Source organism: Notamacropus eugenii, chromosome 3 (assembly GCF_028372415.1).
Source record: "Notamacropus eugenii isolate mMacEug1 chromosome 3, mMacEug1.pri_v2, whole genome shotgun sequence".
In the NCBI taxonomy this organism is placed as follows: domain Eukaryota; kingdom Metazoa; phylum Chordata; class Mammalia; order Diprotodontia; family Macropodidae; genus Notamacropus; species Notamacropus eugenii.
The window spans coordinates 217,312,905-217,336,249 of NC_092874.1; the positions used below are offsets into that span (position 1 = coordinate 217,312,905).

General features: G+C 36.4%; 1 protein-coding gene across 9 annotated transcripts in view; it reads right to left on the bottom strand.

The window, feature by feature from the left end:
• Positions 1–1,787: 1,787 nt before the first annotated feature.
• Positions 1,788–23,345, bottom strand: part of CCDC91 (coiled-coil domain containing 91) — a 580,237-nt gene continuing 558,679 nt past the window's right edge. For all 9 annotated transcript variants that reach the window (XM_072654437.1, XM_072654444.1, XM_072654435.1 and 6 more), the window contains one exon: positions 1,788–2,124. In XM_072654437.1, coding sequence (XP_072510538.1) covers positions 1,969–2,124 — 156 coding nt within the window. In that variant the 3' untranslated portion in view covers positions 1,788–1,968. The remainder of the gene's footprint in view (positions 2,125–23,345) is intronic.

A 23,345-nucleotide genomic window follows, 5' to 3' on the forward strand; every position in this document is an offset into this window, starting at 1 on the left:
TTTCAAAATATCTTTATTGACCCAAGTTTACTCCATCTTTTCAATACTAATATTTACTGGCATTTTTATATAACAATGAAACACAACTGTCTCTGAAGAGGCACATATTGTTAGTTCCAACACATAACCTCCACAGTGAAAAAAAATTCCAAAAAAATTCCAAAGAAGAATAGGAGTAAATGACATAATCAAGGAATTATATAATCTTTATTATATAATTATATAATGTAGAAATAAAATATTATTTAAACTAAAATAAAATATGTAAAATAGAATAAAATAGAAAAAATGAGCTAGTTATATGACAAGAGGAAGGCATTGTGTGTGAGATGTCTTGTGGCAAACTTTGGGAAGAATATGGATAAGAGTCACACAAGACACAAAGGCATAGATGGGTTGTGATTGTTATCACTGGCACCACCAAAGGAAAAGATTAGAGACCTATTTGAATAGACATTGTTCATCTCAAACCACATAGAAAAAAAGGCAGAATCCCACTGTCCTTTCATTTCCAATAGATTTCCAGCACTATCATCTCTACTCTGTCATGAATCTTCCATCATTTCCTGTTTGGTTGCTTCTCTACTCCTTATAAGCATGCCCATATTTCTCTCATCCTCAAAAAGCCTTCATTTGATCCATTCATTCCCATCTTTTCCAAAGATACTAATGATCTCTTAATTGTGCAATCTAATGGCTTTTTCTAAATTCTCAGTCTTCTGGAGACTTTGATAGAGCTGATCACCACATTTTTGATACCGTCTTCTCTCTAGTTTTTCACGACCCTTCTCTTTCTCAGTTCTCTTTCTACCTGTTTGTTTCTTCTCTTCTTGCTAGATTTTCATCTTAGTCATCTTACCAACTAATGGTGGATATCCCTTAGGTATTGTTCTGGTCCACTTGTATTCTCCCTCTCTATTATTTTATTCTGCGATCTCATCAGTTTCTAGGCATTCAATGAGCACTTTTATGTTAATGAATCTCAGATCTATTTATCCAGCCCTAATCTCTCTCTTCACTTTGAGGTTCCTCATCTTCAAATTTTAGACATCTATGAATGACCCATAGACATCTTAAACTCAACATTATCTTTCCCAAAAATTCTTTCTTCTTCCTAACTTCCCTAATAGTGTCAAAAGAACCACCATCCTCTCAGTCATCTTTTCATTCTCTTTGGTGCCCAATATCTAATCAGTTTTCAAATTCTGTCAATTTTACTTGTATAATATTTGTCACATATGGCCCTGTCTCTCCCCTAACTGCTATACTCTTTGTCCAGGACCTCATCCCCTCATATCCATACTATTGCAAGAGGCCTCTGATTGGTATCTCTGCTTTAAGTTTGTCCCCTTTCTAGTCCATCTTCCACTCAGCTGTCAAAATAACCTTCCTAAAATTTAGGTTTGTGAATATTACCCTCCTATGCAATAATTAATAGTTTCCTATTATCTCCATTATCAAATACAAAATCCTCTGTTTAGTTGTTAAAGCTCTTCATTATCTTACCTGTTCCTACCTTTCCAGTATTCTTACTTCCCTCTACATACACTGCCATTCAGTAACACTGATCTCTTTGCTGCTCCTTAAGCTAGAAATATACTATGTCCTGACTCCTGGCACTTTCACTGACTCCTACCTGTAACAGGAATTCTCTGCTTTCTCATTTCTAACTCCTAGCTTCTCTGACTTCCTATAACTAAAGTCTAAATGATGAGGTTTAGAGGTGCTGGGGACCCCAAAATACCCACAGTCCGAGGGGTGCTTGAATGAATTCGACTCAAGCCTTCTTAAAGCCAAAGAAAAAGTTTATTAAAGATTCTCCAAATTGGGTTGGCTCTTAAGGAACCTAAGCTTTTGTAACACCTGTATTCACAAGCGGGCCAGATCGAATCTCAGCTAGACAGAGTCTGAGTTGGATTGAATCTGAGCGCCTTCATGGAGGCAAGATGGAACTAAATACAGAAAAGACTATAGGAGCGATCTGGGGGGGTGCTCTGGCAGTCCAGGGTGATGGGAGGAGAGGTCTAGGGAGGGTCTTGAGGAGAAGTCCAAGGAGGGAATCCAAGGAGGATCAAAGGCTGGAAACAGCTGGAGGCAATCAGGAGACATCAGACAATGGAGCACCTAGGTGGGAAGCAAGTGGGACAATCAAGAGGTAACAGACAATGGTCACAGATTTGAGTGTGAAAAGTCAGGCCAAGTGGGGAGATTCAAGGAGAGTTCAAGGAAGTTCCTAGAGTCTGAACCCCATCACCACTTGCTATATGAAACCTTTCCCAATGATCCTTAATATCAGTTTCCCCTAGACTTCCAATATATTTTCTACATATCTTTGGTGCATATTGTCTTCCCCATTAGACTCTGAACTCTTTGAAAGCAGGGAGACTTTTTTGCCTTTTTTTTTTTTTTACATTTCTAGTGCTTAGCATAGTACCTGGCACACAGTAGGTGCTTAATAAATGACTGTTGACTGACTTAGGATCAGATTTTACAAATTCATAAAGGCACAGTAATACACAGGTAAGTAATAAGAGGGAAACATTTGAAAAGATAATTTCAAAAGAAAACTACTAGAGATTAGAAAGCAAAAATTGGATACAAACTTTCAGTGTGATCCGGAAGCCATTTCTTATTATGTATGGGATTGTGTCACATGGGCTATATTGATACTGATTACTAAATTATTTGAATTTTGGAATTTTAGAATATGAAGAATGAATGAAAGATCGAATGAAAAATTTAGCAACTTACATACAGGCACATACAAAGACAGAAATGGGGTAAGGGTAATGAGTTCTCTTTTGGGTATGTTGAGTTCAGGATGTATCAGAGAATCAGCCTATAGCATTAGCAAGAGAATTAGCTCTGGTGTATGGAAAACCTGGGTTTAAATCTTGCTTATGAAAAATATTGCCTGTGTGACCATGGGCAAAGTCATTCAAGCTCTTACTGCCTGAGGTAGCTCTCTAATAACATAAACTGTGAAAAATTGTAAATATAAATTGGTGGAAGGAATTTCCTCACTGGAAATCACAGATCTGATCGTATACATACACACACATATGTGTGTGTGTGCACATGCACACGCACACATACATAATATACATATATACACATATATAGCATGCTACATATGTTATATATAGTGTTATTAATATATTACTTATATTATATATTTCTATTCTATATAAATAATATATAGAATATGTTATAAAAACATCATATAGAATGTTATATGTGTGTATGTGTGTATGTATGTATAAGATCATCTATCTATCTACCTGTATGTATGTATATATGTGTGTGTGTAAATATATATATATATGAATATATGTAGATATGTATGTGTGATTTCATAAGATTTCATATGGTCTCTGCCTATTATGCCCCTCACCCCAGAAAAGAACGTTGAGGAAATTTTCTGAAAGCTTTAATTTGGCTCACATTCTACTCCAAAGGGATTAGTATGTGTCACTCTAGAATATTAAGTGTACAAGGAGAAAGGGAAGGGAATAAGCATTTCTTAAGCATCTATTATGTAACAGACACTGTATTAAGTCCTTTAAAATATTAACTCATTTGTACTAATGAGATCCAAGATATGGAAAAACAATTTATATGCTTCACCACAAAAATACTTAAAGCACATGTTGACATATTAATAGATATTTACAACACAAAACAGTAATTTAACTCACATTTTACATCCAGGATATGCCAAAGAATGGAACTCAGGCATGCAAAAGGTTCACAGAAGCCTCACAAACAAAATTGACAAACACATGAGATCCTCAAAGGACTCAAAGCCCACCAATATGTACAAAAACATATGCTACCCATCCTCTCTATTATACTCTCTTGGGAGATAAAGACACATTGGAGACAAATAGGACTGATGAACAAATTTGCCTTTCATCATAGACTGAGCAGCAATTCATGTTCTGTTTTCTCCCCAGCCAGATCTTAACTGGGGCTTTCAGCTTTCCAAGTGATCTAGTCAGAGGCTCGTCCAAAAAGTCATATAGTTGCAGGAAGAACTTCCCGCCACTGTTAGTTGGCACCTAAACTCTTAAGTTCCGAACTCTCAAGTTCATCAGCTAGCTGAAAATACTACAATTTCAATTTCAAGAATGTTGTTTAGTTGCTATTAAATGTGGCTGTCATAGCTGCTATTGGGGAGGAAAAGAGAAATTCCATCCCTATCTGGAAATTCAAGAAGTACCAAGTCACATATTCAAAAGGAGACTGGGAGCAAGGAGGGAGACAGGCAGAGAGAGAGAGAGAGAGAGAGAGAGGGAGGGAGAGAGGGAGAGAGACAGAGAGGAAGAGAGAGAGAGAGAGAGAGAGAGAGAGAGAGAGAGAGAGAGAGAGAGAGAGAGAGAGAGAGAGAGAGAGAGAGAGAGAGAGAAACTATCTTTGACCTTTTCCTTTCAGTCTAAAGAGGAGACCTCTCAGTCCCTTTGGCAGAGCTCTCCTTGGTTACATGGAGGAACATGTGTCCCTAAAAATAGCTCAAGCCATTTTATTATTTATTATTCCAGCCCCATCACTTTGTTAAATAGGTAGTTTAAGAAGGCTCAAGGGGAGCATAAGAGCTGTCTTCAAGTATTTGAAAGGTCAAACATTGTTGTTCGACCCCAAGGGGCAGAAATGGGTACAAGCTGCAAAGCAGATTTAGGCTTGAGATCAGGGGGGAAGAAACCACAACTGTGTAACAATTAGAGTTGTTAAAAAAAAATGAACAACTTCAAGAGGGGGTGGATTCCTGTCACTGGAAATCATCAACAAGATTCTTAACTAACTGCTTGTCAGGTGTGTTATTTATAATGAGGATTCTTTTTAGCTACGGATCGAGCCACATGGCTGTTGAGGTCCCTGTCAACTTCTGACTTCTGTGATCTCCTGAGTCTGTGGAAAGGATCTCTCTCTGTCTCTGTTTGTCTTTGTCTCTTTGTGTCCCTCTGTCTCTCTGTGTCTGTCTCTCTATCTCTGTCTCTCATTCCTGATCCCATTCTCCCTCCCTCCTTTTGCTTGCTCTCCTCCTTCCTGCTTTTCCCCAACCACACAAAGAAGATTTAAGTACGGGATGTAATTTTGAGGTTTAAAAAATTTCAGACATATAAACACAAGAAGTTACTTTAAGTAAAATTCCAGTAAAAAGCTCCTGTTGCCATGCCTGACATGAAAACAAGAGTTGAAGTTCTCAAACGTGGGACATGAGCATGCCTAAATATTAATGATGTGCAGAGGGAAATCATCAAGGAAGTATCAAAGAAAAAATATGAGAAAAAAATTTAAAATATCTAGTTTATTATTTTTCAAGCATATAATCAGACTCTTAGCTAATTTAATTTTACTCATTTTTCAGGTGATTCATAGCAAGACAAAAGAATCAGCAGAAAAGAGAAAAAGCAAATTGTGACAAAATACTGATAAAGACTTAAACGGCATTTTGAAAGTAAATAGGAATTTACTTTAAAACACTGTAAAAACTTATTTTTTTCTCATGATTCAGGGCCTAATTGCCTTTTCTGAGCCTTTCTGCTTCCAACAGCAGTTCCAGGTAGTTATATGTCAATTTCGATTGAGAACAGATTGAACATTAATCCTAGCTAGGCAACTCTACAAGAGTGACAGACATACATTTTTTGTTATAAGTTATGTATGTACAATCATATTTACACATTAATCATGTTGTGAAAGAAGAATCAGAACAAAGGGGAAAACCCACAAGAAAGAAAAAAGCAAAAGAAATTGAAAATAGTATGCTTCAATCTCCATTCAAACTCTGTGGTTCTTTCTCTGGATGTTAACAGCATTTTCAAAAGACTTGAGTCTTTCAAAAAATATGACTTTTGGAATTGCCTTGGATAATTGTATTGCTGAGAAGAGCTGTTTCTCATAGTTGATCATTGCATAATGCTACTGTTACTGGGTACCATGCTCTCCTGGTTCTGTTCGTTTAACTCAGCATCAGTTCATGTAAGTCTTTCCAGGTTTTTCTGAAATCTGCCTACTCTTGATTTCTTATAGCACAATAGCATTCCATTACATTCATATGCCACAGCATGTTTAACAGTTCTTCAACTGATGGGCAACCCTTCAATTTTCATTTCTTTTCCATCACAAAAAGAGCTGCTATAGATATTTTTATACATGTGAATCCTTTCCACTTTTTCATTATCTCTTGGATTCAGACCAAGAGGTGTTGCTGGATGAAAGCATATGCACAGTTTGGTGGCATTTTGTACATAGTTCCAAATTGCTCTCTTGTATCACTGGATCAGTTCACAATCAGTTCACAACTCCACCAACACAATTAGTGCTCCAATTTTTCCACATCTCCAACATTTAGCATTTACCTTTTATGTTTTTTTAGCCAATTTGATAAGTGTGATATGGTACGTCAGAGGTGTTTTAATTTTCATTTCTCTAATCAATAGTGATTTAGAGAGTTTTTTCATATGACTATAGTTAACTTTAATTTCTTCATCTGAAAACTATCTATTCATATCCTTTGAGCATTTATCAATTGGGGAATGATTTGTATTCTTATAATTTTGATCATGTTCTTTATATATTTTTAAAATGAGGCCTACATTGACTTAAAAAAAAATGTTTCCCAGCTTTCTGTTTTCTTTCTAATCTTGGTTATATTGGCTTTGTTTATGCAAAATCTTTTAATTTAATGTAATCAAAATTATTCATTTTCTGTATCACAATGTTCTCTATCTCTTATTTGTTCATAAATTCTTCCCTTCTTCATAGAAATGACTGGTAAACTATTCATTGCTCTCCTAATTTGCTTGCTAATTTGTTCCTAAATTTGATACTCTCCTAATTGACCTTACCTTGATATATGGTGCGAGATGTTCATCTATGCCTCATTTCTGCCATATTGTTTTGCAGTTTTTCCAGCAGCTGTTGTCGAATAGTGACTTCTTATCCCAGAAGCTGTGGTCTTTGGGTTTGTTAAACAGCAAATTACTGCAGTCATTGATTACTGTGAATTGTTAACCTAACCTATTGCACTGATCCACCACTCTATTTCTTGGCCAGTACTAAATAATTTTGATGTCTGCTACTTTATAAAATAGTTTTAGATCTGGTATGGCTAGACTACCATCGTTTGCATTTTTTCATTAATTTTTAACTTTCGTTCTTCCAGTTGAACCTCGCTATTATATTCTCTAACTCGATAAAAATTTTTGGTAGTTTTATTGATATGATGCTAAATAAATTAATTAATTTAGGTAGAATTGTCATTTTTATTATAGTAGCTCAGCCTACCCATGAGTAATAGATATTTTTTAATTGTTTAAATCTGACTTTGCTTGAAAAAGTGTTATGTAATTGTGTTCATATAGTTGCTGGGTTTGTCTTCACAGATAGACTCCCAAGTATTTTATATTGTCTATGGTTATTTAAGTGAAATTTCTCTTTCTGTCTCTTGCTGCTGGGCTTTGCAAGCAATATATAGAAATACAGATGATTTATATGGGTTTATTTCATAGCCTGCAACTTTGCTAAAGTTGTTCATTATTTCAAGGTGTTTTTTGTTGATTTTCCAGGATTTCCTAAGTATACCATTATATCATCTGTAAAAAGGGATAGTTTTGTTTTCTTATTGCCTGTTCTAATTCCTTCCATTTTTTTTTCTTCTCATTGTTAAAGCTAACATTTCTAGTACAATACTGAATAGTTGTGGTGATAAGGGGCAACCTTTTTTTCCACTCTAATCTTATTGGGACAGTTTCTAGCCTAGCTTATCTCTATTACAGATAATGCTTGCTGATAGTTTTAGACAGTACTTATCATTTTAAGGAAAGCTCTATTTATTACTGTACTTTTTAGAGATTTTTTTTTTGTGGTTAGTTCTGCATTGATTTATATATTTAAGTTTTCAACATTTATTTCCACAAAATTTTGAGTTCCAAATTTTCTCCCCATTTCTCCTCTCCCCCCGCCCTGAAACGTCAAACATTCTAATTACCCCTATCACCAATCTGCCCTCCCTTCTCACGTCCCTCCCTTCCCTTATCCCCATCTTCTCTTTTGTCCTGTAGGGCAAGATAAATTTCTATACCCTATTACCTGTATTTCTTATTTCCTAACTGTATGTAAGAACAATACTCAACAGTTGTTCCTAAAACTTTGAATTCCAACTTTTCTTCCTCCCTCCCTCCCCACCCATCCCCATTGGGAAGGAAAGCAATTCAATACTGTGTAGTTTTTCAAATGACTTCCATAATAGTCATGTTGTGTAAGACTAACTATATTTCCCTCCATCCTATCCTGCCCCCCATTACTTCTATTCTCTCTTTTGACCTTGTCCCTCCCCAAGAGTGTTGACTTTTAATTACTCCCTCTTCCTATTTGCCCTCCCTTCCATCATCCCCCCCACCCTGCTTATCCCTTTCCCCCCTACTTTCCTGTATTGTAAGATAGGTTTTCATACAAAAATGAGTGTGAATTTTATTCCTTCCTTGAGTTGAACGTGATGAGAGTAAACTTCATGTTTTTTCTCTCACCTCCCCCCTTTTTTCCTCCACTGAAAAGTCTTTTACTTGCCTCTTTTATGAGAGATAAGTTGTCCCATTCCATTTCTCCCTTTCTCCTCCCAATATATTCCTCTCTCACCCCTTCATTTTTTTAAGATCTGATCTCATCCTATTCAACTCATCCTGTGCTCTGTGTGTGTGTGTGTGTGTGTGTGTGTGTGTGTAATCCCACAAACTACCCAGATAATGAAAAAAGTTTCAAGAGTTATAAATATTGTCCTTCCATGTAGGAATGTAAACAGTTCAACTTTAGTAAGTCCCTTATGATTTCTCTTGGCTTTTTACCTTTTCATGCTTCTCTTGATTTTTGTGTTTGAAAGTCAAATTTTCTTTTCAGCTCTGGTCTTTTCATCAAGAATGCTTGAAAGTCCTCTATTTCATTGAAAAAACCATTTTTTGCCCTGAAGTGTTAAACTCAGTTTTGCTGGGTAGGTGATTCTTGGTTTTAGTTCTAGTTCCTTTGACTTCTGGAATATCCTCTTCCATACCCTTTGATCCCTTAATGTAGAAGCTGCTAGATCTTGTATTATCTTGACTGTATTTCCACAATACTTGAATTGTTTCTTTCTAACTGCTTGCAATATTTTCTCCTTGACCAGGGAACTCTGGAATTTGGGTACAATGTTCCCAGGAGTTTCTTTTTTTGGATCTCTTTCAGGAGGTGATTGGTGGATTCTTTCGATATTTATTTTGCCCCCTGGCTCTAGAATCTCAGGGCAGTTTTCCTTGATAATTTCATGAAAGATGATGTCTAGGCTCTTTTTTTGATCATGGCTTTCAGGTAGTCCCATAATTTTTAAATTGTCTCTCCTGGATCTATTTTCCAGGTCAGTTGTTTTCCCAATGAGATATTTCACATAAAGTTCCATTTTTTCATTCTTTTGGTTTTGTTTTGTGATTTCTTGGTTTCTTATAAAGTCATTAGCCTCCATCTGTTCCATTCTAACTTTTAAAGAACTATTTTCTTCAGTGAGCTTTTGAACCTCCTTTTCCATTTAGCTAATTCTGCTTTTTAAAGCATTCTTCTCCTCATTGACTTTGTGAATTTCTTTTGCCAGTTGAGTTAGACTATTTTTAAAGGTGTTATTTTCTTCAACATTTTTGTGGGTCTCCTTTAGGAAGCTGCTGACCAGCTTTTCATGATTTTCTTGCATGTCTCCATTTCTCTTCTCAATTTTTCCTCCACCTCTCTAACTTGATTTTCAAAATCCTTTTCGAGCTCTTCCATGGCCTGAGCCAATTGAATATTTATATTAGATGTTTGGGATACAGAAGCCTTGACTTTTATGTCTTTACCTGATGGTAAGCATTGTTCTTCCTCATCAGAAAGGATGGGACAACATATCTGTTCACCAAGAAAGCAACCTTCTATAGTCTGATTTTTTTTCCCCCTTTTTTGGGCATTTTCCTGACCAGTTACTTGACTTTTGGGTCCTTTGTCAAGAGTAGGGTATACTCTGTGTGTCTGTAAGATCTCAGCTCCTCCAAGGTGGCACAGTGAAGTGTGTACACTGGTCTGGGAGCAAGCAGAAATTTTTGTGCCCAGGATCTGAGTAATTGAGTTCAGTCAAGCCACCACTGTGGGCTGAGATTCAGATAAGCTGCAGGGGCAGGGCCACCATTCAGTGTGAGATAAAGACCAGCTGCTCAAATCTCTTAGGAGTATTAGGTGGGGGCAGGGCTGCTACACAGGGCTAGGGTAAGAATCAGCTGCTCAGTGCCCCCAGGGGTTTTACGATCCAGCAACAGATGGGGGCTGCTGTAGGGGCTGCTGTGGAAGCTGCTGCCACCCACCCAATGTGGCCTCTGCTGCTGCTGCCTGAGGCCGGAGCTATGAGAAGGCCCTTCTCCTTTCTCTGCCAGCTGAAAAAACCCTCTCACTGACCTTTGGCACCTGTAGCTTGAAGGATCCCCGAACCACTGCTACTGTGACTGGGGATTCCATCCTCAAGGCCAGCTCTTGTCCTCCTCCCAGAGCAGTGCTGTGCAGCCAAGGCTGGGCTGGGCTCCTCTCTGCATCTGGCACAACAGACATTTCCCACTGGTCTTTCAGGTCACCCTGGGGTGGAAATCTCCTCCACTCTGTTGTTCTATGGCTTCTGCTGCTCTAGAATTTGTTGAGAGTCTTTGCTTACAGGTATTTTATGGGCTGTGGGGGAAGAGCTAGCATATGTGCCTCTTTCTACTCCACCATCTTGGCTCTGCCTCCCCCCCCTTTTTAGCGTTTTTAATAGGAATGGTTACTGTATTTTGTTTAAAAAAAAAAACCTTTTCAGCATCTATTATGATAATTATGTGATTTTTAAAATTTTTTGTTAATATGATCAATTATGCTGACTGTTTTCCTAATATTGAACCAGCCCTACATTTCTGGTATAAATGCCACCTGATCATAGTATAATGTCCTCATTATTTCTGTAATCTGTTTGCTAACATTTTATTTTAAAAATTTGCATCAATATTCATTAGGAAAAGGGGTCTATGTTCTTCTTTTTTTGTTTTTGCTCTTTCTGGTTTAGGCACCAGCACCATATTTGCATCATAAAAGGAATTTGGTAGAACTCTTTCTTTGCTCATTTTTCTGAATTGTTGACACAGTATTTGAATTAATTGTTCTGTATATGTTTTGTAGAATTCACCTATAAATCTATCTTCCCTGGAAATTTATTCTTAGGGAGTTCATTGATAGCTTGTTCAATTTCTTTTTTTAAAAAATGAAGTCATTTAAATATTTTATTTCCTCTTCTGTGAATTTGTGCAATTCATATTTTTGTAAATATTCATCTATTTCAGTTAGATTGTTAATTTTATTGGTATGCAGTTGGGCAAAATAGCTCCTAATTATTGCTTTAATTTCATCTTCATTGGTGGTGAATTCACTCTTTTCATTTTTGATACTGGTAATATGGTTTTCTTCTTTTATTTTCTTTTTGTTTTTTATCTCTTTTAGGATACAAATCTAGTAGTGGTGTTGCTATGGATATGGAAGCTAAAGATATGCATGGCTCTACAGACCTTTTGGTATAGTTCCAATTTGCTCTATAGAATGGTTTAATCAATTCACAACTCTGATAAAAGTACATTAATGTCTCATTTTTCCCACATCCTCTCCCACATTTGTCATTTACCTTTTCTGTCCTATTATCTAATCTAATAGGTATGAGATAATACCTCAGAATTATTTCAATGTGCATGTCTCCAATCAATAGTGACTTAGAATAATTTTTAATATGGCTATTGAAAGCTTTAATTACTTCATCTGAAAACTGATCATACCTTTTGATCCTTTATCAATTGAGAAATGGTTCTTATTTTTATAAATTTGACAGCTCTCTATACTTTAGAGAAATTAGGCTTTTCCCAGAGAAACTTGCTTCAAAATTTTGTTTTCACAGCTATTATTGTTAACTGTATATTCTTCCTTCCTATTACCCCATCTTGTTTATTCTGTTTTCACTGTCTTTTCACCCTGTCCCTCTTCAAAAGGGTTTTGCTTCTGAATACTCATTTCTCCAATCTGCCATCCCTTTTATCACACATACAGTCCTCCTCTTATTCCTTTCCTCTTCTATTTTCCTGTAGGGCAAGATAGATTTCTACACCCCAATGCCTGTTTATCTTATTTCCTAGTTATATGTAAAAATAATTTTAACACCCATTTTTAAAACTTTGAGTTGTTCCAAATTCTCTCCCTTCCTCCATCCTCACCCACCATCATTGAGAAGGCAAGCAATTCAATATAGGTTATACACATGTAGTCATGCAAAACGCTTCCATAATAGTTATGTTGTGAAAGACTAACTATATTTCCCTCCATCTGATCCTGCCCTCCCCCAGGTTATTCTATTTTTTCCTCTTAGCCTGTGCTTCCACAAAAGTATTTCCTTCTTGTTACCCCCTGTCCCAATCTGCCATCTTTTCTATCACCTAATTTTTATTCCCTTCCTCCCTACTTTTCTGTATGGTAAGATAGATTTTCATACCCAACCGTGCATATGATTTTCTGTCCTTAAGCTAAATCCAATGAGAATAAAGTTCACTCATTCCCTCTCACCTCTCCATTCTTCTCCTGTATTGTAAAAGCTTTATCTTGCCACTTTTCTGTGAGATAATTTACCCCCCACCTCTCTGCTTCTCCTTCTCCCATTACATTTCTCTCACATCCCTTGTTCTTATTTTTTAGATATCATCCCTTCTTATTCAACTCATACCTGTGCCCTCTGTGTATTTATAATCCCTCCAACTACACTAATAATAAGAAAGGTCTCAAGTTACAAATATAACCTTTCCATGTAGGAACATATATAGTTCAGCTTTAATAAGTACCTTATGATTTTCTCTTTCTGGTTTACCTTTGCATGCTTCTCTTGAGTCTTGAATTTAAAAGTCAAAATTTCTATTTAGCTTTGTTCTTTTCTTAATAATACATTAAATTTCTCTACCTCATTTAATGTTGAAATTTTCCCATCATATATTACACTTGGTTTTGTTGGGTAGGTGATTCTTGATTTTAATCCTAGCTCCTTTGACTTCCACAATATCATATTCCAAGCCCTTCTATCCCTTAATGTAGAAGCTGCCAAATCCCCTATTATTCTGATTGTGTTTCCATCATACTTGAATTTTTTTCTTTCTTGCTGCTTGCAATAATTTTTCCTTGACCTGGGAATATTGGAATTTGGCTATAATATTACCAGGGGTTTGTGGATCTCTTTCAGGAGATGATCAGTGGGTTCTTTCAATTTCCATTTCCCCCTCAGGTTCTAGAATATCAGGGCAGTTTTTCTTGATAATTTCTTGAAAGATTATATCTAGGCTCCTTTTCTAATCATGACCTTCAGGTGGTCCAATAATTTTTAAATTATCTTTCCTGATTCTGTTTTCTAGGTCATTCGTTTTTCCAATGAGATATTTCACATTGTCTTCTAGATTTTCATTCTTTTGGTTTTGATTTATAACTTCTTTAATTATCATAAAATCAGTAGCTTCCATTTGCTCCATTCTAATTCTTAAGGAAGTATTTTCTTCACTGAGTTTTTGACCTCTTTTTCCATTTGGTCAATTCTGCTTTTTAAGGAGTTTTTCCTCCTCATTACCTTTCTAGACCTTTTTTGCCATTTGATCTAGTCTAATTTTTAAGGTGTTATTTTCTTCAGCATTTTTTGGGGTCTCCTTTAGCAAGCTGTTGACTCATTGTTCATGATTCTTTTTGCATCACTCTCATTTTTCTTCCTGTGTTTTCCTCTACTTCTCTTACTTGATTTTCAAAATCCTTTTTGAGGTCTTCCATGACCTGCAACAATTCATACTCCTCTTGGATGATTTGGATGTAGGAGCTTTGACTTTGTTGTCTCCTTCGGAGTGCATGTTTTGATCTTCCTTGTCACCAAATTAAGCTGTTATAATCTAAGTTTTTATGCAATTTGTTCATTTCCCCAGCCTATTACTTGACCTTTTAACTCTTTGTTAATGTAGGGCTCTGCTTCCAGTGTGGATAGCACACTGTCCTAAGCTGCAGGGTTTTTGTGCAGCTGTAGGGACTTGTAACTTTTCAGTTTTTCCAATATTGTATGATGTAAGAGGAAGTTTTTGCTCCTCTCCTGGTCTGAGCTCTGGTCTGTGAGTTAGCATGAGCACTATTTTCTATATTGAAATTGTGAGGAGGGTTCCTGCTTCATTGCTGCTGCAAGTTCTGCTATGTCAGTGATCTTCCTCACCCCAGGACTGCTACCCAAGACTATGACACAGATCAAGTATGAGTAAAGCAAGAGAATCAAGACTCAGTGCCAGCAAAGAAACCCTTGTAATCTCCTTCTGAACAGTTGTTCATTCCCCTAACTGAGAGCTCCAGAAGCACCTGCAGCCACAGTCACTGATGATTCAGTCACTCCCAATATCTGTTCTGCATTTGCTGGGGCTAGGGCTATGCTGCAGCCTGGACTGGACTGAATTTCTCTCACCCAGGTCTGACATACCTTTCCTATTGATATTTTGGGTGTTCTTTGGCATATGTGAGTTGAGAAATCTGGAAATTGCCATAGCTGCCAGTAATTCTTTCCCCTGAGACCTGCTGGGTTTGCTGTGGCCTAGTCTGTGCTGGTGAAGCCTGTGTTGAGTGGTTCTCCTCTCTCAGTCAGGTGTGACAGACATTTCCTGTCAACCTTCCAGTTTGTCTTAGGCTTAAAATTTATTTTACTATGTCTTTTTGTGGGTTCTGATGCTCTAGAATTTGTTTAGATTCATTTTTATAGGTCTTTGGAGAGGTTTGAGGAAGAGCTTAGGTTATTTTTTGTCTTTACTCCATTTACCATCTTGACTGGACCCTTTTCTTGCTTTTCTTCTTTCTTTTATATCAAATTAACCACAGATTTGTTTTAATGTTTATTTTTCATAGAACCAGCTCTCAGTTTTATTTATTTATTTATTACTTCGATGGTTTTCTTTCTTTCAATTTTATTAATCTCTCTTTTGATTTTCAGAATTTCTAATTTGGTATTTAATTGGGGATTTTTAATTTGTTCTTTTTCTAGCCTTTTTAATTGCATGACCAATTCATTGATCTGTTCTTTCTCTAATTTATTCATGTAAGCATTTAGAGGTATAAAATTTCTCCTATATAGTGCTTTGGCTGCATCTCATAAATTTTGTCTCATTATTGTAATTCTCTTGGATAAAATTATTGATTGTTTCTCTGGGTTTTTGTTTGACTCACTCATATCAGAGACCCAATAACTGACATCTTTAGATTATCTAGTTTCCAATTATTTTTCAATCCATGTTTCCATGGCCCTTCATTAATTTTTATTGCATCATGATCTGAAAAGAATGCACTTAATATTTCTGCCTGTCTGCTTTGCATTGTGAGGTTTTTATGCCCTAATACATGGCCAGTTTTTCTGTAAGTGCCATGTACCACTGAGAAAAAACTATATTCCTTTTTGTTCTCATTCAGTTTTCTCCTGAGGTCTACCATATTTAACTTTTCTAAAATTCTATTCAACAACTTAATTTATTTCTTGTTTATTTTGTGGTTAGATTTATTTAGTTCTGAGAGGGGGAATTTGAGGCCCCCCACTAGTATAGTTTTGCTTTCTATTTCTTCCTGAAACTCACTTGACTTCTCTGAGAATTGATTCTATACTACTTGGTGCATATGTATTTAGTATTGCATTTACTTTATTATCTAGGGTACTTACAGCAATATAATTCTCAAGATTTACAAGTGCCCTCTTCCCATATAGGGATGTAAACAGTTCAACATTATTTAATAACATGTTTATTTTGCCTTTTTATGCTTCTCTTGAGTTGTATTTGAAGACTGAATTTTCTGTTCAACTTTTTTTTTTTTTATGAGGAAAGTTTGAAAGTCTCCTATTTCATTGAATGCCAGTCCTTCTCCTGAAAGATTATGCTCAGTTTTTCTGGGTAGTTGATTCTTGATTGTAATCAAAACTCCTTTGTCTTCTGGAATATTATATTCCAAACCTCCTGAAGCTGTAAAGTCCTGTGTAATCCTGACTGTGGATCCTTGATAGTTTAATTCTTTCTGGTTGTTTGTGTTATTTTCTCCTTGATCTGAAAATTCTGGAATTTGGCTATAATATTCCTTTGAGTTTTCATTTTGGGACCTCTTTCAGGAAGTGACTGGTGGATTCTTTCAATGAATATTTTACCCTCTGGTTCTAGGACCTCATGACAGTTTTCCTTGATAATTACTTGAACGATGCTATCCAGGCTATTTTTTTTTTTTTTTGATCATGGCTTTCAGGTCACTGAATAATTCTTAAATTATCTTTCCTGGATTTATTTTCCTGGTCAGTTGTTTTTCCAGTGAGATATTTTATATTTTCATCTATTTTTTCATTCATGTAGTTTTTTTTAAAATTAATTCTTGATGCCTCATGACGTCATTAGCTTCCACTTGCCCAATTCTAATTTTTTAATGACTTATTTTCTTCAGTTAGCTTTTATGTCTTCTTTTCTGTTTGGCCAATTCTATTTTCTTAAGGAGTTGTTTTCTTTAGTGAATTTTTTTTACCCTATTTGGCCAATTGTATTTTTTAAGAAAACATTTTCTTCAGTAAATTTTTGTCCTTCCTTTTCCAAGCTGTTGACTCTATCTTGCATATTTCTCATTTCTTTTCCCAATTTTTCTTCTACCACTCTCATTTGACTTATAAAATTCATTTTGAGTTGTTCTAAGAAGGTTTTTTTGGGTTTGAGAACAATTCATATTCCCTTTTGTGGTTTCACATATAGGCATTTTGATATTGTTCCCTTCTGAATTTGTGTTTTGATCTTCTCTGTTGCCATAACAGCTTTCTATGGTCAGGGTTCCTTTTTGTTTCTTGATCATTTTCAAGCCTATTTCAAGTTTTTTAAAGTTGAGCTCTGCTCTCAGGGCATAGGGGGCACTGTCTCATGCTTCTTGTGCTTGGGCCAGGGGCCTGTTCATTGACATTATGTGATGGGACTTCAGGTGCTGGCAATTTCTCCCTGTGCTGGGGTAGCATGGACTCATTGCTCCAGTTGTTTCTTGGGTACTGGGGCTGGCAATTTGCCTTCCTGGATGGTCTGAAAACTTCACAGTTGGCCTGCTGTGTCACTGGCCTGCTGAGCCAGGATAGAGAAGTCTTATTTGCCGGTCTCTGCTATGACTATGAGTCTCTTGCTGGCTTACTGGGACACTGTTGTGCTGGCCTGTACTCCCCTTTTACCCAAATGAGATAGACCTTTCCTGAAGTCCTTCTAAGTTATCCTAAGCTGGAAAATTGTTTTACTCTGTCATTTTGTAGGATCTGTTGCTTTAGAACCCTTTTAGAGGCATGATTTAATATTGTTTCTGAAGGAAACTGGGGGGAACTCAGGCAACTTCCTGACTTCTCTCCACCATCTTGGCTCTGCTTCCATAATGGATATACTTTCAATCTAAAAATATAACAATTTCTCCTACCCTCCTACAGGTTTACTACTTCCTATGTCTAGCAGAGGCAGAGATGGGTGGTTGAGTTCCCTGTTCTCTGGATTCAGGAGATGGGAACATGGCAACTCTAGGTCCACATGCCCTTTATATACCCCTTATCACTTTTCTCCACCTCATTCTCTCCTTGATCACCCTTGCCTGACTGATCTCTGGGGATTCTGTGTGTGTGCGTGGGGAGAGGTTTAAAAGAAGGGGGAAAAGTCAACCTAACATTAATGCATTTAGTAAATGTGCACAATTTGAAATAGTTCACTTCCAGTAAGTGGGAGAAAAAAATATGTCTGCATAACTTTATAACACTCAGAAGATAAGATCTTTGTTGCAGGAGATATTCTAAGGATATTTCAGCAATAATAATCTTACTCTCTGTAGAAACACTTCTAGTCACAAAACACTCAGAGGCCAAGATATTTCTGACAGAAGACACTCTCTGAGAACATTCCTGTTACTGCAGCTTTGGTATTGGAAATGTATCTAGTCTCAGAGCACTGAGAAGACAAGAAATTTGAGTTTCTTTTTCTTTCTCAGGAATTGTTTTATTTAGTATTTTATTTTTATCCAATTATGTGTAAAAACAATTTTTAAATATATATATTTTTTAATTCTGATTTTTTGGGGTAGAGTCAAGATGGCAGAGTAGAAGCAGGGATCTGCCTGAGGTTTCCCCCCAAACTCCTCAAAATGCCTGTAAAGAATGACTCTAGAGCAGCAGAAGCCACAAAATGACAGAGTAAAACAGGTTTCTAGCCCAAGTCAATTTAGAAGGTGGACAGGAAGGGTGTATTATACCAGGTTTGGAATGGAACATAGCCCAGTGGCTGTGCCAGCCCAGAAGGAACTGGAGTAGGCTTCAGGGTACTGAGTCATGGACAGTTGTAGTGGTTTCCAGACTTCTCAACCCACAAACACCAAAGACAGCTTCAAAGGTCAGTGGAAAGCTCTCTCACCTGGGTGAGAGAGGAATATGATCCAGCCCCAGCATCAGGGTGGTAGCAGCTACTCCTGGAGTTCTCAGTGGAGGAATTGAGCTGCTGATCTGGGTTACAGTCCTGGGTGGTGGTCTTGGGGTGAGGAGGAGCACTGGTATGGCAGAGGTGGTGGTGGCTGAGGAGAAGGAATCCTACTTAAAGTTCCAGGGCAGAAAAGAATGCTTGTGGTTGTTCACAAACCAGAGTGCAGGCCAGGAAAGCAGGAAACATCTCTTTTGATCATACCACTTTGGAGGAAGTGAGAATTTACAGGTCCCTAGCAACAGCTCCAAAAACAGTTGCACAAAACCCCCAAAACTTGGGGCAAAACACACTCCACTTAACAAAGAGTTCAAAAGTCAAGCAATAGGAGGGGAAGATGACCCAAAAGGGGGAAAAATAAGACTCTGGAAGATTGCTTTCTTGGAGAAAAAGGTTTTTTTATGACAAGGAAGACTAAAGCATGCAACTGTAGGAAGATCAAAACATACAACCAGAGGAAGACAGAAAGGTCAAGACTTCCACAAAGCCTCCAAGAGAAAAAAGAAATGGTCTCAGACCATGGAAGACCTCAAAAAAGATTTGGAAAATCAAGTAAGAGAATTTGAGGAAAAATTGGGAAAAGAAATGAAAGTGATGCGAGAAAATCATGAAAAATGAGTCATCAGCTTGCTAAAGGAGACCCCAAAAATGCTGAAGAAAATAATACCATTAAAAACAGACCAACTCAAATGACAAAAGAGGTCCAAAAAACCAATGAGGAGAAAAATGTCTTAAAAAGCAGAATTGAACAAATGGAAAAGGAGATCCAAAAGCTCAATGAAGAATATAATTCATTAAAAATTAGAATGGAGTAAATGGAAGCTAATAACTCTTTAAGAAATCAAGAAATTATAAAACAACACCAAAAAATGGAAAAAAAATAGAAGACAGCGTGAACTATCTCATTGGAAAAATAACTAACCTAGAAATAGATCCAGGGGAGATAATTTAAAAATTGTTGGACTACTTGAAAACCATAATCAAAAGAAGAGCCAAGAAATCATCTTTCAAGAAATTTTCAAGGAAAGCTGCCCTGATATTCAAGAACCAGAGGGTAAAATACAAATGGAAAGAATACACTGATCACCTCCTGAAAGACATCCCTAAAAGAAACCTCCTAGGAATATTGTGGCCAAATTCCAGAGTTCCCAGGTCCGGGAGAAAATATTACAAGCAGTCAGAAAGAAAGAACTCAAGTATTGTGGAAGCACAATCAGAATAACACAGGATTTAGCAGCTTCTACATTAAAGGAAAGTAGGGCTTAAAATGTGATATTCCAGAGGTCAATGGAACTAGGATTAAAATCAAGAATCACCAGTCAGAAAAACTGAATAATATTTCAGGGAAAAAATGGGATTTCAGTGAAATAGAGGACTTCCAAGCATTCTTGTTGAAAAGAACAGAACTGAACAGAAAATTTGACTTTCAAATACAAAAATGAAGAGAAACATGGAAAGGTAAACAGGAAAGAGAAGCCATAGAGGACTCATTAAAGTTGAACTATTTACATTCCAACATGGAAAGATGATTTTTGTAACTCATGAGACCTTTCTGAGTATTAGGGTAATTAAAAGGAACACACAAACACATATGTGTGTATGTATGTGTGTATATGTATGTATGTGTATATTATATATGTTAGGTATTTGTGTATGTGTGTGTGTGTGTGTGTGTGTGTGTGTGTGTGTGTGTAGACACAGGGCACAGGGTATGATGAATATGAATGGAGAATATGTAAAAAATAAAATTAAGTGTTGAGAGGAATATCCTGGAAGAAAGAGAAAGGGAGAGGTAGAAAGTATTAAATAATCTCACATAAAAGAGTCAAGAAAGAACTTTTACAATGGAGGGGAAGACAGGGGAGGTGAGAGGGAATAAGTGAGCCTTACTCTCATCAGATTTAGCTTAAGGAGGGTATAACACACATTCAATTGGGTATGGAAATTTATCTAACCCTGAAAGAAGGCAGGGGGGAGGGGGACAGGAGAGGGAGGATAACAGAAGGGATATCGCAAATTGTGGAAAGGGGTAATCAGAAGCAAACACTATTGTGGGGGAACAGGTCAAGAGAGAGAATGGAATAAATGGAAGGCAGGATAGGATACAGGGAAATGTGGTTAGTCTTTCTCAACATGATTGTTATGGAAGTGTTTTGCATGGCTACCCATGTATGAACTATATTGATTTGCTTGCTTTCTCAATGAGGGTAGGGAGGGAGGGAGGAAGGGAGAGAAGCTTTAAAAATGAATGTGGAAAATTGTTTTTGCATGAAACTGGGAAATAAATTGTACAAGCAATGGGGTATAGAAATCTATCTTACCCTACAGGAAAATAGAGGGGAGAAGAATAGGAGAAGCGGGGAGTGATAGAAGGGAGGGAAGATTTGGGAAAGAGGTGGTTGGGATGCACACTGTCTTGTGGGGGGGGAGGGGAGAATTGTGAAGAAAATTTGGAATTCAAAATTTTTTGGAAGTGAATGTTGAAAACTGAAAATAAATAAATAATGTTATATTAAAAAAAATAAAATTCTGAGTTCCAAATTCCCTCATCCCCACCCTCCCTCAGTAAGAAAATAAGCCATTTGTTATAGGTTATATGTGTGTCATCATGCAAAACATATTTCTATCCCAGTCATGTTGTAAAAGAAAACATAGAACCAAAAAAACCAAGAAAAATAAAGTCAAAAAGTATGTTTCAATTTGTATTTATAATCTGTTTTTTTTTCTCTCTAGGAATGGATAGAGTTTTTCATTATAAGTGCTTCAGAGATGTCTTGGATCATTGAGAATAGCTAAATCCTTCATAGCTGATCATCTTACATTATTGATGTGAGTGGTTACATTCTCCTGGTTCTCCTCATTTCTCTGCATCATTTCATGTTAGTCTTTTTAGGTTTTTCTGAGATCATCTGGCTCATAACTTCTTAGAGCACAATAGTATTCCATAACAATTATATACCACAACTTGTTCAGCCATTCCCCAACTGGTGGGCATCCTCTCAATTTCCAATTCTTTCCCACCAGAAAAGAGTTGCCATAAATATTTTTGTATATATATATATAGGTCCTTTTCCTTTTTGGTTTTGATCACGTTTGAGAGAGTGGTATTACTAGGTCAAATAATAGCAGTATTACTGCAGAGGATATGCATGGTTTTAGAGCCCTTTGGGCATAGTTCCAAATTGCTTATGGTTTGATTAGGTCAGAACAATGCATTAGTGTTTCAATTTTCTCACATTCTGTCTAAAGACAAGATGCTTGCAGCATATTCTACAGTATTTGATAACATTTCAATTGCCTCAGGTTTGATCTTTGTAAAAGCTAATTTGGGAAAACTGAGACCTCTCATCTTGGTCATGTTCCATGAGAAATAAAGGTAAACTGAGGCAAAAATGACAATTTTTATTTGTTAATGGTAAATATTCATTTAGTTGGATACTAAAATGGATCAGTGATTTCACCAATGTGGGCACTTCTTCCAACTGTCCACATCTTCTCATCCAAAGGTGACTATATATATTCATAAATCTCTAGAGAGGAGTCACCTGTACATAAGTAATCTGATCTGACAATGTTCACAATGAATGGAAGTAAACAGATATTTGCAATTTACTTTTTGCAATTTTACTTTACAAATCCATTGCAGAAGATGAAGAAATGGGGAAATTTTATAAATAGAAGTCACTCTATGTTTATGCAAGCATGGGAACAGAGAACATAGGTGAAACTTATGATAGATTTTCAGAACTGAACAGTGTAAGAACCAAAAATTTATAAAATATACAGAAGCCTGACCCCTGAACTTCTTAAACATTTTATTCAAGAAAAGATATGGTAGCTATTGGCTGTGGCAAGTACTAAATGAAAATAATTATATCTTAAGAGACCACTGTCTGTTTATCTATCACTGGCTAAAGATTGTCATTCATTTCAAAATCAACTCTGTGAGGTTAGCCAGACTACCAGCTGTTTGGAGAAAAGGTCAAAGTAAATACCAAAGTCAAATGAAGGAAGGAGATGGGAAGATTTTGCATTTTTCAAATGAAAGACCATTTGTAAAGCACTTATCACAATAACTGAAACGTAATGGGTGCTTAATACATGCTTGTTTCCTTCTCTTCTCTTCCCTTGAAAATAGTTATTTACTTTACCAATGAATCAGACATGGCAGCCAAGAATAACATTACTTTAGAAAATAAGTTTGAATTTGAAAAACTATGGAGAAATATGAAAAACTGAGCACACTAGCCTCCGCAAAAAAGTAAAAAGCAGTTAAGAAAAAAGAAAACATATTATGAGGCACAACCCAGTAAAATCATCCAAAATAGATTTACAGATGAAACCCGGAGATGAAGGGAACAGATCTATTCTTAAGCAAGCAATATTGGGACTCCCACATTTGGACAAATCACCAACACTTAACAAGATGAGGTTAGAAAGAGTGAAAAATAATAACATATCGAGAAAAATATCTATGCTGGAGGTAACAATTTTATTTTACTTTTATTAAAGTTTTAGTATTTTTTAATTGCATGTAAAAACAATTTTAATCTATATTTTTACAATTTTGAGTTCCAATTTATCTCCCACACTCCCATCCCTTCCCCTTCATTGAGAAGATAAACAATTTCATAAGTTATACATATATAGTCATGCAGAATATATTTCCATATTAGTCTTATTTGGAAAGAAAAAAAAACCCAAAATACAGAAATTTGACAAAAACAAAACACAACAACAGTATGTTTTGATCTACCTTCAGATTCCATCAATTCTTTCTCTGGAGGTAGA